This window comes from Gorilla gorilla, chromosome X (genome assembly GCF_029281585.2).
Source record: "Gorilla gorilla gorilla isolate KB3781 chromosome X, NHGRI_mGorGor1-v2.1_pri, whole genome shotgun sequence".
NCBI lineage: Eukaryota > Metazoa > Chordata > Mammalia > Primates > Hominidae > Gorilla > Gorilla gorilla.
In genome coordinates, this window is record NC_073247.2 from 97,852,596 (window position 1) to 97,868,961 (window position 16,366).

The window sequence follows — 16,366 nt, forward strand, 5'->3', positions numbered from 1 at the left end:
CTATTTTTTCAATTGAAAGATTCTAGCAAACTTAATCTAATACCTCAACCTTAGTCAGAAAAACTTTTGTCTTAACTGTTTCACCTACATCAAACTTAGCTGAGCCTCAGGCTTCACATTTGAAAAATGGAGATGATATAGTATCTACCGCAGGGTTACTGTGAAAATGAGACAATGCATTGTAGGGGCTTATCACCATGCTTGACATATAACAAATGTTAGACAATATTTTTCATGTGTTTGACAGTGTGTTGTAGGTACTAAAAACAATTTTCTAATTATCGTTGATTTTGCTTACATAGCTTAAAGCAAAGTAACACAGGTGTAGAAAATAAGGATTTGAACTCCCAGCTCAGCATCTTCTTAATATGCCTGATATCCATGTGTAAAACTTTATTTTCTCTATACTTTAGCTTGTGTAAATTTTCTCATGATTTTAAATCCACATAAATAAGACTAGTTTAACAAATGTGCAAAGTCAGATCACAGAAATATGATTCAAAACATTTCAAAGCAATATAAAATGATTAAAACTGCCATTAACTAATAGCCATAATAACTCAATTAGAACACTGGCCTGGACCCAAAAAAAAAAAAAAAAAAAAAAGACAGGTGAGAATACTCAAAAGAAAGAGTAGAAGTTAGTGATAGGGACAGGAGGCAGGGAAATTCTAGGCAGAAAAGGGCAGGTCCCTGAGAAAACCCCACCCTCAAGCCTGAAACCATGGCGCAAAGTGAGAACTTATATCCCCGTTTTCCCGTGCGAATGTTGCCTTTTCCGAAACCACTTACGGCCCACCCCACACCCCATCCTGTGTACATAAAAACCCCAGGCTCAGCCAGCAGAGAGAAGAGAAGCAGCTGGACATTAGAGACTACAGTTGGACGTCAGAGAGAAGTGGCTCGACTTCAGAGGGACACCTTGACAGCGTAACTTCGAAGAAGAATCTGGCCAGAGACAGCTGGCATTCAGGGGAAGATTACCTTCCTGCCCTTTGCAGCTCCCCTTCCCACTAAGAGCCATCTCCATCAGCAATAAGATACCCTACGTTTACCATCCTTCAATTCATTCATGTGACCTCATTTCTCCTGGATGCCGGACAAGAGCTCGGGAACAATGAGTGTGGACACAAAAAGGCTGTCACACTTGCCCTTTGCCCTCACTGGTAGAAGGCAGCCGATTAACACAAAAAGGCAGAGGGCCCACTGAGCTGTTAACCCTTAAGCCGTCTGCGGACAGTAGAGCTAAAAGAGCACTGTAACATTCCCTCTGGAGCTTCAGGGGTTGCACGCACCACCCCCGGAGATGCTACCACAGGGCCAGCACAGAGTTGACTCCTGCCAGTGCCCAAAAGCACTCGCCCCGGCTCCTGCACCCACTCAACTGCACATCCCCTCTTGTGAGGGGTGAAACACAGCAGGTCCGAGTGAGTGGAGTTCATTCCTCCTGGCACAAGAGCGGCAGGCTGACTCCAGCACTCATGTATTCCAGTTCCTGCCTTGTTCACTCACGTGCTCCCTCCTATGAGGAGTTGAAAGCGGTGGGCTGAGTAAACAGGGTGCCCCCTTCACAAGTCCCACGAAGGGGTCACGAAAATATCCTGCTTCACCAGTACTTTTTAAAATGTGATAAAAACCAAATCAGTCAAGGAATACATTACCAACTTCAGCTCCTGATAAAATCCAGTATGAGATGAAACACTTATATTAAGCACCATACTGGCCAAGCTGCCTCTGGTCTCTTCTCCTGTCTATTTGCAAACTGTTCTTTTCAAAAACACCCTCAATATGATAACATGCTAGCTCTCATAATCATGCTCTAAAAAAGCAATATCTGTGATAAATTATCAACTCTTTTTACACCAAACCTTAAATGAAATTATTAGAAAAGCAAAAACAAAACATCAACCTTTCAATGTATCCCTATTTTGCTGGCCACAACTAAACGCCCCCAAAATGTTTCCAATGAACACCAACAGTGATTTTTAGCCTATTTTACTTTTAAATATATTTATATACAGAACAGGCACAGACTAACTTTTTAGTTAAAGAATGCACTGAGACTGAATAGCAGATGATTTAGCATGAGTTAACAGGTCAATTATATGGAATTATAATTGTTTCTGTGCATTGGGATTTTATGTTAAACATGAGAATGTAATGGTGGGCTGCCATATTTGAATTTAATTGCTGTAGCCTGTTATCCAAAACATCACGAAAACACTGGAGAAAATGAGAAAAATGACATGAGGCATGGGAGATGAAAATGATGCTGCAGAGGAAATTATGGCAACAGATGTGGCTCTCTCTGAGGTATTGGCTCAAATTCATGATTTACAGAGAAGGGCAAGCATCTCCCAGAGAGTCTTCTCCAGAGTTAGATAACTCTTTACTTTTCTAGGTATTGGAAGCAAACAAAAACATACTTTTCCATCAATAAATGCCTGAAGAAGTGCAAAGCATTTTTCAGAACAGCAAAATCTGCAGGCTATCTTTCACTCCTATAGCATCTCTTACATTGACAATGGAGTGTTTCATACTATACCTCAAATAAGACCGATATTAAATCTGTTCCAAAAACTATGAGGAAAACAAATGATAAATAATGCAAGCTGGTGAACAAAAGAGAAGACAACAAAGAAACAAAAAAATAAAACCAGTAAGCCACTAGGTAAGAAATCTGATAGAAATAGTGATAATAGACACATAAAGGTCTTTCCCACCAAGCAGCCAATGAGAAGACGAGAAACATAAATCAGACAACTGAATCCTTCCACCATTCTTCACAAAAATCGTGACCCCTTCCTGGAAAGCATTCACGAAATAATAGTAGTAGTAAAAGCACCTCAGTATGGCATTACAACCACACAAATTAACTGCATTTTGTGAGCACCTACTAAGCTTTTTTATAGGAATTATTTCATTGAATCCTCAACAGTCTTGTTAAGTTTATCCTAGAGATAAGAAAATTGAAACATAAAGAGATTCAGGAAAATGTCTAAGATGACACAAGAGGAATAGCTGGAATTCAAATCCAGAGTGTCTGATTCCAGAGCCACACTGTCAATCGCTACACTATACTGCTCAAATGAGATACACGTATGTCAAAGTAAAAAAATATATATATGTAATGTACGGCATTTGTAAAACTAAAGGACTTTTGAAATACCATTTCACTCCTACTCACTATGTCATTCAGCTGATCAATATACTCTATGCTTTAAATTTTTTGACCCTGCCCTCCCCAAAAACATATGTGTGTATGTGTATGTATGTGTATATATATATGTTATATATATGGTGTGTGTATATATATATATGTTATATATATGGTGTGTGTGTATATATATATACATGTATATATATATAAAACAACATTCATCCTTACTACATGCATTCTGATATATTCTACCTCATTTTTATAATGCTGGAATTCACGCCATGATCCACTAATAGGTGGCATCTTACAATTTTTAAAAATCCACTGTAGACAATAGATGTGAAGACTTTGGAAATACACAGGGAGGACTATGGACATCCTGTGATGTGAGAACCACATTCAGGCATCCTGGGAGAAGATTAAGTTAGATATATAGGAAATCACTTGTGTTAAGGCTGGCACAAACAGATATTTGGTAAATATCAGTTTTCACAACTCCTCCTGCAATATTACTATCCCCCAAGGCTTACAGAAGTGATGCTATTCCAACATCATCATAAGTCAATGAGCTGCCAGTAAAGGTTAACTACCTTAATGTTTAAATTCACCAACATCAAGGAATGGCACTGTGCTACTTACGTGACCTTTTCTGAAAAAAGCAGCCTATCATTTTTAAGAAAATGCCTTTTCTAATCAGTCACTGTATTAGGCTGTTCCTGTGTTGCCATAAAGGAATGCCTGAAACTGGGTAATTTATAAAGAAAAGAGGTTTAATTGGCTCAGGGTTCTGCATGCTGTACAAGCATGGTACAGGCATCTGCTCGGCTTCTGGGGAGGCCTGAGGGAGCTTTTAGTCATAGCAGAAGGCAAAGGGGAAACAGGCATCTCCCTTGGTGAGAGGCAAGGCAAGCAAGTGTGGGGAGATGCCACACACTTTTAAACAATCAGTCGACCAGGCACAGTGGCTCCCATCTGTAATCCCAGCAATTTGGGCCACCAAGGCAGGTAGATTGCTTAAGTTCAGAAGTGCAAAACCAGCCTGGGCAACATAGGCAGACCCCATCTCTACAAAAATAAAAAAAAAAAATTAGCCAGGCATGGTGATGCATGTCTGTGATCTCAGCTACTCAGGAGTCTGAGGTGGGAGGATTGCTTGGGCCCAGGAGGTTAAGGCTGCAGTGGGCCATGATTGTGCCACTGCACTCCAACTAGGGTGACAGAGCAAGACCCTGTCTCAAAAAAAAAATTAAAAAATAAACCACCAGATCCTGCAAGAACGAACTCACTATTACAAGAAGAATACCAAGCCATGAGGGATCCACTCCCATGACCCAAACACCTCCCATCAGGCCCCACCTCCAACAACGAGGATAACATTTCAACATGAGATTTGGGCAGGACAAATATCTAAACCATATCAGCCATTTTTATAGGAAAATTTCTGAAGTATATGAAACACTGACTTTCCTTCTTAAAAAGACTACACAGAACAGAATTTAGCCTTTTCTCAAGGACATGGTGTCATAAATAGATATATACAATGGTAATTTTAGGGCTGGTAGATCCCTACCTTGGAGATCAACTATTGAAATTTCTCACTTTACAGATGAACTAAATGATGTCACAAGAAATTCTGTAATTTTCCCAAAATCACACAATAGGATGGTCATGTGATTATCATACACCATGCTGCCACATCTACTACTGTATGGTGCTAAACACTATCTAGCAAGATAATCAGGATTTAGGGGCAGTACTCCTTATAATTTCCATGTTTATCTTCGCTATCCCTTCTCTTTCCCCATAATCTTTAGCAATAAAACTTTTTTTTTTGAGATAGGGTCTTGCTCTGTTGCCCAGGCTGAAGTGCAGTGACACAACTATAGCTCACTGCAGCCTCAAACTCCCAGTTTCAGGCAATCCTCCCACCTCAGCCTTCCAAGTAGCTGGGACTACAGGCACGTGTCACCATACCCAATTAATTTTTGTATTTTTTTTGTAGAAATACAGTTTTGCTGTGTCACCCATTTCAGCTACTTGGGAGGCTGAGGTTTCAAACTCCTGAGCTCAAGCAATCCACCTATCTCTGACTAGAGTGCAGTGGCGCCATCTAAGCTCACTGCAACCTCTGCCTTCCAGGATCAAGGGATGCCTGTGCCTTAGCCTATAGAGTAATGGGGATTACAGGCCCGCGCCACCATGCTTGGCTAACAATAAAACTCTTAAATCAAAAGAATCTATGTGTTTATCCTATGCAGTAGAAAAATTAAGCTAACCTACTCTGCAGCCCATCTTAGGGGAAGAACTCCAAAAGATATGAGCAGTGTGCTTTTAAAAAGAAAAAATGCAGGCTGAATGTCTACATGGTCTTCAAAAAGAAAGAAGGATGCAATGAAAAGCCTACATTGTCTTAAGAACAGCTTTGGGGATATGACTGTTAGGAAGGCCAGAATGTTCCTGAGAATAGGCAATACAGTAAACTTCACAAGGGAAGGGACTAGGTTCTCAGTAAATGTGGGTTGAATGACCTGAAAAATGAGTATTTGTCACTACACTAAATGTTATCAGGCCTTTGTGATGTTTGATGTAAGTCTGCATTTTAGGTGTTTTTCTCTTCCCTTTCCTATACAGATATAAACTGTCATTTATATGTCTAATAGCAACCCCACCAAACATAGTCTTTGCAGAAGTTGATAACATTCCTTGTATCTTCTAAGGGGGTGGTTCTAATATGCTGAGCTTGCTAGAATTATTTTTAAAATGAGGATGAATATGTTCTAAGTGATGATCTCAGGGATTCTCCTATGTATGAAGCATGTCAATATTATCATATAGATCTTATAACTTCCATCTTGACTGCTCTTCTGTTGAGTTCTTGGCTCTGCTGTGCTGCAGATTACACAGGCTTCCAGATAAGTCACCTCCAGCGAGACGTAATGTTACTGGGACTATTTTTAACCTTCAACCAATGGTACTTGTCTATAATCCACAAAACTGTCATTTAAATGACTTTTTAAATGGCAAAATACCCTGAAAATGACAATTCTGTACCCAAGCTGAAGAGCACTTTCTAGACCCTTCGAACATATATCTATTTTTATCCTCTCCCTTGAGACTCCAGTTGGCCCTCCTTCTTTATTCCATTTTCTTCTATTTTTTCCACAATTCAACTTTATCTTACTCTTCTGTCTTTGGATGTTCAAGAGATATATACTGTATTTTCTAATCAGAAGGAAATGGGCTTAACTAAGAAAATACAAAGTTTATTTTTTTCCATAATCTCCCGAAAATATGATCTTAAGGAAAAATTTCCATCTTGCATTACAGAAAATGAGAATGCAAGTTAATCAAGGTGAAAGGGATTATAAAATATTATCTTCACATGATTATACTTGATGAAGCAATTGTTCCTTTATGACATTTTAACTAGGACTAAATCTGCTAAAAAGTATATCTAATAGCCTATTTCTTCATGTTTCTGATGCATGCATTATTGCTTCTACTTTTGTTAATACAACTGAATCTATGAAACACTGCTTTTTCTATGATTTGCTCAACGTAATACATTTAATAAAGCAAACATTTTAAAGGCTACTTTCAGCAAACTATTTCACAAGAGAAATATCCCAAGCACACTAAAAAATAAATCAAATTAAATCATGATTGGAATTGTTGGAATCATTTATTTGGGGAATGACTCTTTTATTCAATTTTTACACTTTTGATGTACCTAAAAGCAAAATTACATATCATAAATTTAAGCAATGTGCTTGATAAAACCTAGAATGTGTCAGCAATAAACAATATGAAAAATTTAAGTTTCAAGATTAACTTCAAATAAGTTCTTCCCAAACACTGAAAAATAACATTGCACTCACTGGGATAAGTATAAAATGAGTATTTTTCCAAATATAAGCGATGTCACCTGATGCAATTCTCTGGCTCACTCACTGTAACTTCCTACCTCTACCATAACAGACTCCATCAGGATGGATGTCTTCCAATTCTGAACTGTACAGAAGGCAAAATATTTACGAAAAGCATTAGCATCATTCATAAGAATTAACATTCATCAATTAAAATTTGAACCCAGACCTGAAAAAAAAATTGTTGATTAAAAAAATTGTTAAAAACACCTCAAGTTCCTACACAAAAAAAGCAAGATTATAAAACTCAAGTATGGTATAACAACTATTCCAAAATGGATGCTGTTCTCAGTTTTAGTATAGACTTAAAAGAAAAAATGAATAGTCCATTGGCTCTTTCCAGCTCTCATCCAACATCTGTTCATAGCAACTACAACCAGGTTATTTGCAGCCATGCAGTTATTTTCAGGCTAAGAATAAACCTGTCCATGCTGTTCTGAGAACGGCTACCCAGGCATTTTTTGTTAGACAACATAAAGACCATCTATTTTACCTTCCTTATATTCAAAAACAAGGAAACTGAGGCTCAGAGAGATTTAGTGCCTGGCCCTCCCAATTCAAGCAATTCATACTAGCACTAAGCAAGACCTAAAACCAAGTTTTCTCAATTGTTTCTACGAATATGGGTCAACTCTGAGGATCAGAACCACTGACTGTTTTCCTGGGATGGAATGGGCCTTTGGAAATTTACCAGCAGCGTGATCCTGAGCAAATTACAACTTTTCCAAGTCCCCTTTTCCTCTTCTACAAAATGCAGAGAGTACCTACTACTCTAACAAGGTTGTGAGCATTATGTTCGGCTTGTAAAGTGCTTAGCACAGTGATTAGGAAATTTTAAGCATTCGAAAACAGGTAGCTATTATTTTTACTCCCAACCTGAAAACATGGCTGCTCCTAATCATGGCTGTATGAGAAGACAACGAACTGAATTCATTAACACAATGGACAGGGTCCCATCCACCGGAGCTTCTCTGGCCTACCACATTCTACAAACAGTAAAAAACCCCATCAAACAACCTATTTCATTCCATCTAAAATGATCATCCCTTACACTATTAAAAAAAAATTGAAATTGCTGCCACATGTGTTCTAATACGTGTTGTACACTGAATATGTCAACTAGAAATTGCAGAGGAGTTTCTGGTTCCACCCAAAACATGAAGAACAAATGACGGGAAAACAAGAGTTAGATAAGGTCACACACCTGAACTGGAACTCAGGACCTTATTCTCAGCACATTTAGTTATTGATGGTAGAAAGCAAGATGCTTTAAGCACCATAAAGCAGGAATAATGGCTACCTCAACAAAATACAATTCCCTAGGTTTCTCAACAAAATAGAATCCGTTTACTTTCCCTAGTAAATTCATACGCACACGGGCAATAATTGAGCATCTTTCTTGTAAAACTGAGGATTAAGCTGTGTCTGAGCTGCGATGTACGCTAAGATCATACAAATCTATGAAAAAGTCCTATGAAATGGCGAGACAAAATGATGGGGAATATCACCTTGAAATCAATAAGGAAGGAATCATAATGTCTTGCCAAAGTCGTCTCCGTTGATAAAATCCCGACCCTCCATTTCATGACACTGCACATCCACTTCCCTCTAAGGAAATTAACAGGAATCACCGCAGCAACCAACCTCAGCAATCAGCATCGACCAGATCAACCCCTACTCAAATGGCGATAAGCACTGCGGGTCCCAGCCCCTCCCTGTAACTGCCAGAACTCCCGCGCTGACTCCGGACTACCTCACTTCCTTTCCGTTCTCCCTCCCACGCTCGACCCACAATGTTTGTCCCAAAACTCGCCACTGACAGAAAAAACAGAAACAAGACAGTCTTCCTAAACTTTGTCCAGGAAGCACCAGGCTACACATACCCGTCCCTATTACGATCACATCAAACTCCGAAGGGAGAGTATCCGCCATCTTGACGGGAAACGTGTCATGTGACTATTACTTGTGGAAATGAGATCAAGTTAGGTATTCCCTCCGTGGAAGGCGGAAAGGAAAACAATGCATTCTGGGTGTTGTAGTTCTTGGGTGGAAGGTCCAGGCAGGCGACTACAGTATTATATTTAAAATGTTTACACGTAAGTTAAAAGCTCGACTCATTTTCCAGGCTGAATGCTGTAGCTCATTTAGCCTGGAGGGTTGAAGTAGGAAAGAAATGTAGATTTTTATTCCGTTAGCTAGGATGAATGTGGGAGACTTGGATACCCCTTGACAATACTGAAGCAAGAATTGTTAGGAGACACGGAGAGCGGAGTGAAATTGAAGGCGGTTTGCTCTGTGAACAAAGGAGACTTTCATTCCAGCCTAAAAAACTGTTTCCCGCCATCGTGTCTGTACTTTCGTGTTGGCCCTCGAGGCATGGTTTTTCACACCAATACTTTCAGAATATATTCCATATCTTTTTCGTTTCCATGTCTCCTCAATGAAAACCCACAAAAAACCTCTCACCCTAGTTTCGCCAGAATGGAACTCCCACCGCGTCCGTATTTGTTCCAATTAGTCCAGACAGCCACTCGGGCAATAAATTAGCCTTGCTTTACAGGAGGGAAAAAATATATGAAAGCATGGTTGCGCTGGATAAGCGTTTGTTGAGTCTGAATTCGATTTTCCGCACCAACTAGATAAGTTCATGTAAGATTCTCCTTAGTTTACATTTAGTTTCCAATCTATTAGTTTCCATAAGCTACCGTAGAAATAATTAAGGTAAAATGGTCTTTATATTAAAGTGATTGTATCTGATGAGGGGCTTTAGTTCGTCTATGTCTAACAGCTAACATAGCTCTCATAAGTATCTTCAAGGTCTGTCGCCTCCCACCGCTTCCCTCCAACCGCCCCCCACCCTGCCCCCGATTATTTAATACTCCGCTGTCTGACAACACCAAAGCAAAAGGGGAAGGATGCTGGGAATGAAGGAGGATACTTTTTTGACCACAGAAATTTCTTGTGTAGTTATTTTACAAGAGTTTCAAAATAAATCAAAGATAATGTGCAGTAGTGGGCCTTTCCTGACACCACCTATCCTCTTAAGATGCTTGTGGTTCCCCAGACATTGTTTTCTTTCCAGTCTCTGACCACGCTCATGCTGTTCTTTCAGCATGGAATGATCTTCCCATTCTCTAGCTAACAGTTATTCCCAGGATGTCGTTGGGCTTCCACCTCCTCCTCCTTTCGTCTCCGTGTGTGGGCTGTTTCCCTACATGGTGCTAGACTTTGTCTTAACCCGCCATACTGCATTTATGTCGATTCCTATAGAGTACACATATCCCCATATATCCACACAAAAATACACACCCAGACATGCAATACCATAATTATAAACCCCTGTACAGCATGACAGACACCAAGTTTCGTTTGTCTTTTTCACTCCTGCACCTAACCTAAGCCCGGTGCATAGTAGGAATTTAATAAATGTTTGCTAAACCAAACTTGATTTTGATTCCCCTAATAGATGGATGAGACGAGTCCCTGTCCTCCTAGTGCTTACCATCTTTGCCTTTATATCTGCCCACCACTGTCATGTGTCTTATATTTAGAAGATGTTCAGTGTCCATTAATTGTAAATATTTACATGAAAATGCTTTAAAATGTATTTTGATAGGCTTTTTACTGCGTTTCTCTTGCATTTTACCGTAATCATTAGCAACATTGTACATGTTTCATTAATTTCTTTTATAGATCATCCAGTTGTATTACACAACTCTCTTATGATATGGTCTTTGATTAGTATTTCCTGTAAAAGAGATTCCCCTGAGAAGTATAATGTACTGTTCAGTAAACCACTTTGTCATTTGCCTTGGTATGTAAAGCAAGTTTTTAGTATTATCAGAAGTGAAATAGATATTATTTGTGAGACTCTTGATACGACAGTAGAAAATGGAAACAAATGGATTTCTCAGAGTAAACACAGAAAACTTCCCAAAATCTTCTCTAATAATGAGAAGCCACAGATGGATGGTTAAAAACCTGATAAATAAAAGTATTTCTACCATACTTTGGACATATATTTATATACATTTGTTCATGTATACGAGATGTATAAACTACATACATATACTTTTCAATATGAGTATCACTGACCTTCTAGGGATTCAGAAATTTTCTGACAATCACACCATGAAGATGCAATTCATTAATTTGTTTATTCCTCAAATATTCATTCAGCACCTACTATGTGCAAGACACTATTTGGGATGCTGAGATTAGAGCAATGAACAAAACAGACAAGAACCCCTGTCTTCATGAAGTTTACATTTAGCAGGGTAAAACAAAATAAACAAGTAATTACTCTGTAGCATAGATTTTCCAATCTGTGCTGCCCTTAGTTTGAAACCTTCTTTTTTTCCCCTAAGGATAGAAAGCACAATCCTCAGAAGGATAATATTACCAACTTATATTTTGCTGTTCTTTCTCTAAAGTTATTATGGGACTTATTCATTCCCTTTTCTGGGCATGGAAAAGGTTACTACATTAGGAAAATTTCAATCTTGTGCATGGAGAAAATGCTCCAAATACCTTTTATTTCAAATGTATTTTTGTAGACTTTATGCAAAGTAAAGATGAATATAGGAGTTAATAATTGCAGTAAAAAAAGCGTAAAGCAAAACAGCTGAATTGCATCTATTCTGTTATTCTAAGGACATCTTTTTTTTTTTTTTTTGAGACGGAGTCTCGCTCTGTCGCCCAGGCTGGAGTGCAGTGGCGCCATCTCCGCTCACTGAAAGCTCCGCCTCCCGGGTTCACGCCATTCTCCTGCCTCAGCCTCCGGAGTTGCTGGGACTACAGGCGCCCGCCACCACACGCGGCTAATTTTTTGTATTTTTAGTAGAGACGGGGTTTCACCATGTTAGCCAAGATGGTCTCCATCTCCTGACCTCGTGATCCGCCCGCCTTGACCTCCCAAAGTGCTGGGATTACAGGCGTGAGCCACCCCACTGAGCCAAGGACATCTGTTATTGAGAGCTTAAGTATTTTATTTGGATAAGTCACAGTACAATGAGATAATAGATACCTAAAAACTGACCACCGTATTAAAATCACTATGGCACTAATTCTGTACTTAATTATTTCCTGAGTTGAAAAAGCATGATTCCTTGAACACTTACCTGGTATTCAGACAGTTACTCAACTATGAAATCTGACTGTTATCTTTATAGAAACCATAATTTAATGGTCTCTATCCCTGGGGCTTTTCCTTTGTGTTCCAGACCCATATAACCAACCTCTTACTCAACATCTCTTCCAAACATGTCCAGTGCTGAATTACTGAACATCTGAATCCCACTCCCAAATCTTCTCTTCATCCAGCATTCCCTATCTTGGAAATAGTACCACCTTTTACTCTGCTATTCAAGTCAAAAACCCAAGAATCATCCTTGACACGTCACTGTCTTTCACCTTTAAACCAATCCATCAGCAACACTTGCCATATTTACCTCAAAAATATATTGTAACTATATCAATTAATCTGAATATGGAATGCCCACATAATCTCTTGCCTAAACTACTGCAATTGGTTGTAGGTGGACCCCTCATTAATGCTTGCTTCTTTCCAGTCCACTCTCCACACTGAAGGCAGAGTAAACATTTTAAAACTCAAATCTGATTATACCTTTCTCTACCTACAACACTTCATGACTTCTCATTGTTTTTAAAATACACTGCAAAATTATAAACATAGCCTAAAAGGCCCTGCCTAACTCTTCAGTCTCGTCTCACGCCTCTTAACCTTCTCTCTCTAGGATCCAGCCATATTAGCTCTCCTTCATTTCCTTGAGTGCTCATGCTTCCCCCCACTTCAGGGCCTTCAACTGATGCCCTTCCATGTGCCTGAATTGCACCTTTATCCTTCTGCCCCTCTTTATTGTAGCTTCTCATCCTTTACAGTTAATTTGAAATGTCACATAATCTGGCAAGTCTTTGTTGAGTCATCAGTCTAGCCTACATCCCCTATCACCCTATATTCCCTCTTTGTTGAACTTATGATTGGAAATATCCAATTACTTATGGAATTACTTGTTTCATCTTGTTAGAAGGTAAGATCCGCAAAGGTAAGGACTATGCCCATATTGGTCATCATTATATTCCCGGAACCCAGTCCAATACCTGGTACAAATAGTCACTCAAAAATGTCTGCTGAGAGTTTCTCTTGGTATTGATTTCTATTTTTATTCCACTGTGGTCCAAGAATATGCTTGGTATGATTTCCATTTTTAAAAAATTTATTGAGACTTGCCTTATAGCCAAGCATGTGGTCATTCTTAGAGTATGTATCATGTGCAGATGAGAAGGACATATATTCTGTGGTTGTTCAGTGGAGTATCCTGTAGGTGTTTATTGAGCCAAATTGGTCAAGTGTCAAATTCACATCCAGAATTTCTTTATTAGTGTTTTGCCTTGATGCTCTATCTAATGCTATCAGTGAGGTATTGAAGTCTTCCATTATTATTGTTGGCTGTCTAAGTCTTTTCATGGGTCTGGAAGTACTCATTTTATGAATCTGGGTGCATTTATATTTAGGAGAGTTAAGTCTTCATGCTGAATTGAACCATTTGTTATTATATGATGGCCCACTTTGTCCTTTTTTACTGTTATTGGATTAAAGTCTGTTTTATCTAATACAAGAATAGCAAGCCCTGCTCTTTTTTTTCATTTGCATAATAGATCCTTCTCTGTCTCTTTACTTTGAGCCTATGGGTGTCACTACATGTGAGATGAGTCTCTTAAAGACAGCAGAATGTTGGATCTTGTTTTTTTATCCAACGTGCCACCCTGTGTCTTTTAAGTGGGCTGTTTACACCATTTATATTCAAGATTAATATTGATAAGTGAGGTTTTGTTTCTGTTGTGATGATGTTAGCTGGTTTCTTTGTAGTCTTGATAGTTTAGTTGCTTTATGAGGTCTGTGGGTTATGCATTTAAGTGTGTTTTTGTGAGAGCAGGTATGTTTCTTTTGTTTCCAAGTTTAGAGCTCCTTAAGTATCTCTTGTAAGTTTAGTCACAACAAATTCTTTTAGTTCTGGGAAATATTTTATTTCTCCGTTGCTTATGAAGCTTCGTTTAGCAGGATATGAAATACTCAACTGGAATTTCTTTTCTTTAAGAATGCCAAAAATAGGCCCCTAATCTTTCCTGGCTTGTAAAGTTTCTGCTGAGAAGTCTGCTGTTAGCCTGAAGAGGTTCCCTTTATAGGTGATATACCCGTTTTTGTTAGCTGCCTTTAAGATTTTTTCTTGCATTGGAAAGTCGGAAGACTATGTACATTGGAGATAGTCATCTTGCATAATATCTCTCAGAGATTCCCTGAATTTCTTGAATTTGCATGTCTACCTCTCTTGCAAGGTTGGGGAATTTTTCATGTATTATATCCTGAAATATGTTTTCCAAGTTGCTTACTGTCACTTCTTTTCTCTCAGGAATGCCAATGAGTTGTAGGTTTGGTCATTTTACATAATCCCATATCTCTCCGAGGCTTCATTCATTTTTTTGAAACTCTTTTTTCTTTTTCTGTGTCTGTGTAGGTTGATTAGAATGACCAGTCTTCAAGCGCCAAAATTCTTTCCTCTGCTTTGTCTAGTCTGTTGTTAAGGCATTCAACTGTATTTTGAAATTCCTATAGTGAATTTTCCAATTTCAGAAGTTCAGTTTGGTTATTTATTAATATGACTGCTTCATCTGTCAAGTCTTGGATCGTTTTTCTGGCTTCCTTGGATTGAATTTCAAGGATGCTTACTGAGCATCCTTGACATCCAGTTTCTGAATTCTTTGTCTCATTTCAGACATTTCAATTTAAAAGAGATTCTTAGAAAATAGTTGTGTTTGTATGAAGGTGTATCTCTTAACACCATGAAAAATAAGCAATAATAATTCAGGAAGTAGATTATTACATCTTATTATAAGTTCCAGACTTATAAAGAATTTTTTTCAATTCAGAACTAGTATTAAAGCTAATTTTGAATTAAAAAATTTGTCTCCAAGCCTGTAGTTGTAGTGGTGGTAAAAATTTACCAGTACAAATACTCTGGACAATAAAACAGAGCTAAAAATAAAGAAAGTCCGGTCTACTGGAGAATATCCTCAAATTACATGAAGTAGTGCTGTTGTGAGTATACAACCCCCTTGAGGAGTTTCACAATGTATCCAGATGAAGTTAACTTAAAGTTTTCCATTTCAAATGTGTATAAATACTATTCTATCATACCATTTTTGTTTATAAAATTGAGGTCTTTGAGTTCATGTTCAATTCCATCTTTAAAAGATAATCAGTCATGACAGCAATTATTTCCATATATTAGAAATATTTTTTAAGTGTTAGTTTTAGTAACAAAATGATTATTTTTACTAACTATTGTATTTGTCAGCTTCTTCAATAAAGAAATATTCAGAACACATTTACATTTTTCATAGTCCCTGCAAAACAAAACAAAACGAAACAAAACAAAGAGGCTGAATAATTTTGTGGGAATTTCATCAACCTTTATAGAAAGTCTTGCTATTCTTCTTTTAGCTGTTTAATTGTAATGTCATAGTAACAGAAAGCAGCATACCCAATTTTGCATGGATGAATAAACACATTCAATAAGGAAGATTTAACAGAGTAAATCAAACACTGGATTAAACATTTTCTGCATAACAGACCACAAAATGGGCATTCATTTTACCAATGGATCCTTGGCATTAGAAGCAAATAGAAGTGCATACCAACATAATTAAACTGAATATTCAGTGCCCTGATTGCAAAGTTTCCCAATATTTTATCAAACTAACGTCCAGTTAATTAAAATTGCCTATACATATTCAAGCACTCACATAGAAAAGATTAAGTATAGATACTACTCATTTAAATTTATAATTCAATAGATTAACTTGTTTTCTTCTATTTTTTATCCCCAAAGTTTGAATATAGTAATTGTCAGTATGATTGCACAAATGAAAAGTTCAAACACATTGAAATTGGCAATATTGTGTTGTTTTGCATTTAATTGTATTTAATTTTTCATTTTTGATATAAGAATATTATTTAAAGACATATTTTAATCTCAAAGGGTGAGCTATTTCCACTAAATTTGCTGACAAAACTTCACCCCAGAATTTATTACATGGCTATTCATAGTCAAATTTTAAAATAGTTTACTATTTTTGTACAAGTAGTTTCTCCTATTATTTATGTCTTATTATTTCAGTTTGTTTTTACTGTAATGTTTTATTTCAATGCAAAAGCATTTTTACATTTATTTTTATCAAGAAATGGCTGAATAACCCAAGA

The 16,366-nt window shown here is 37.7% G+C and overlaps 1 protein-coding gene across 4 annotated transcripts in view; it reads right to left on the reverse strand.

Moving 5' to 3' along the window:
• CHM (CHM Rab escort protein) overlaps positions 1-9,059 on the reverse strand; it is a 188,982-nt gene extending 179,923 nt beyond the window's left edge. For 2 of the 4 annotated variants that reach the window (XM_055375410.1, XM_055375409.1), the window contains exon 1: positions 8,595-8,946. Coding sequence is in view for 1 of the 4 variants with exons in the window: in XM_004064463.4 (XP_004064511.2) it covers positions 8,970-9,018 (49 nt within the window). In the remaining 3 variants the exon portion in view is untranslated. Of the gene's footprint in view, positions 1-8,594; positions 8,947-8,969 lie in introns of those variants that run through there. The other 2 variants (XM_004064463.4, XM_063703124.1) reach the window with 2 other exon arrangements.
• Positions 9,060-16,366: the final 7,307 nt, after the last annotated feature.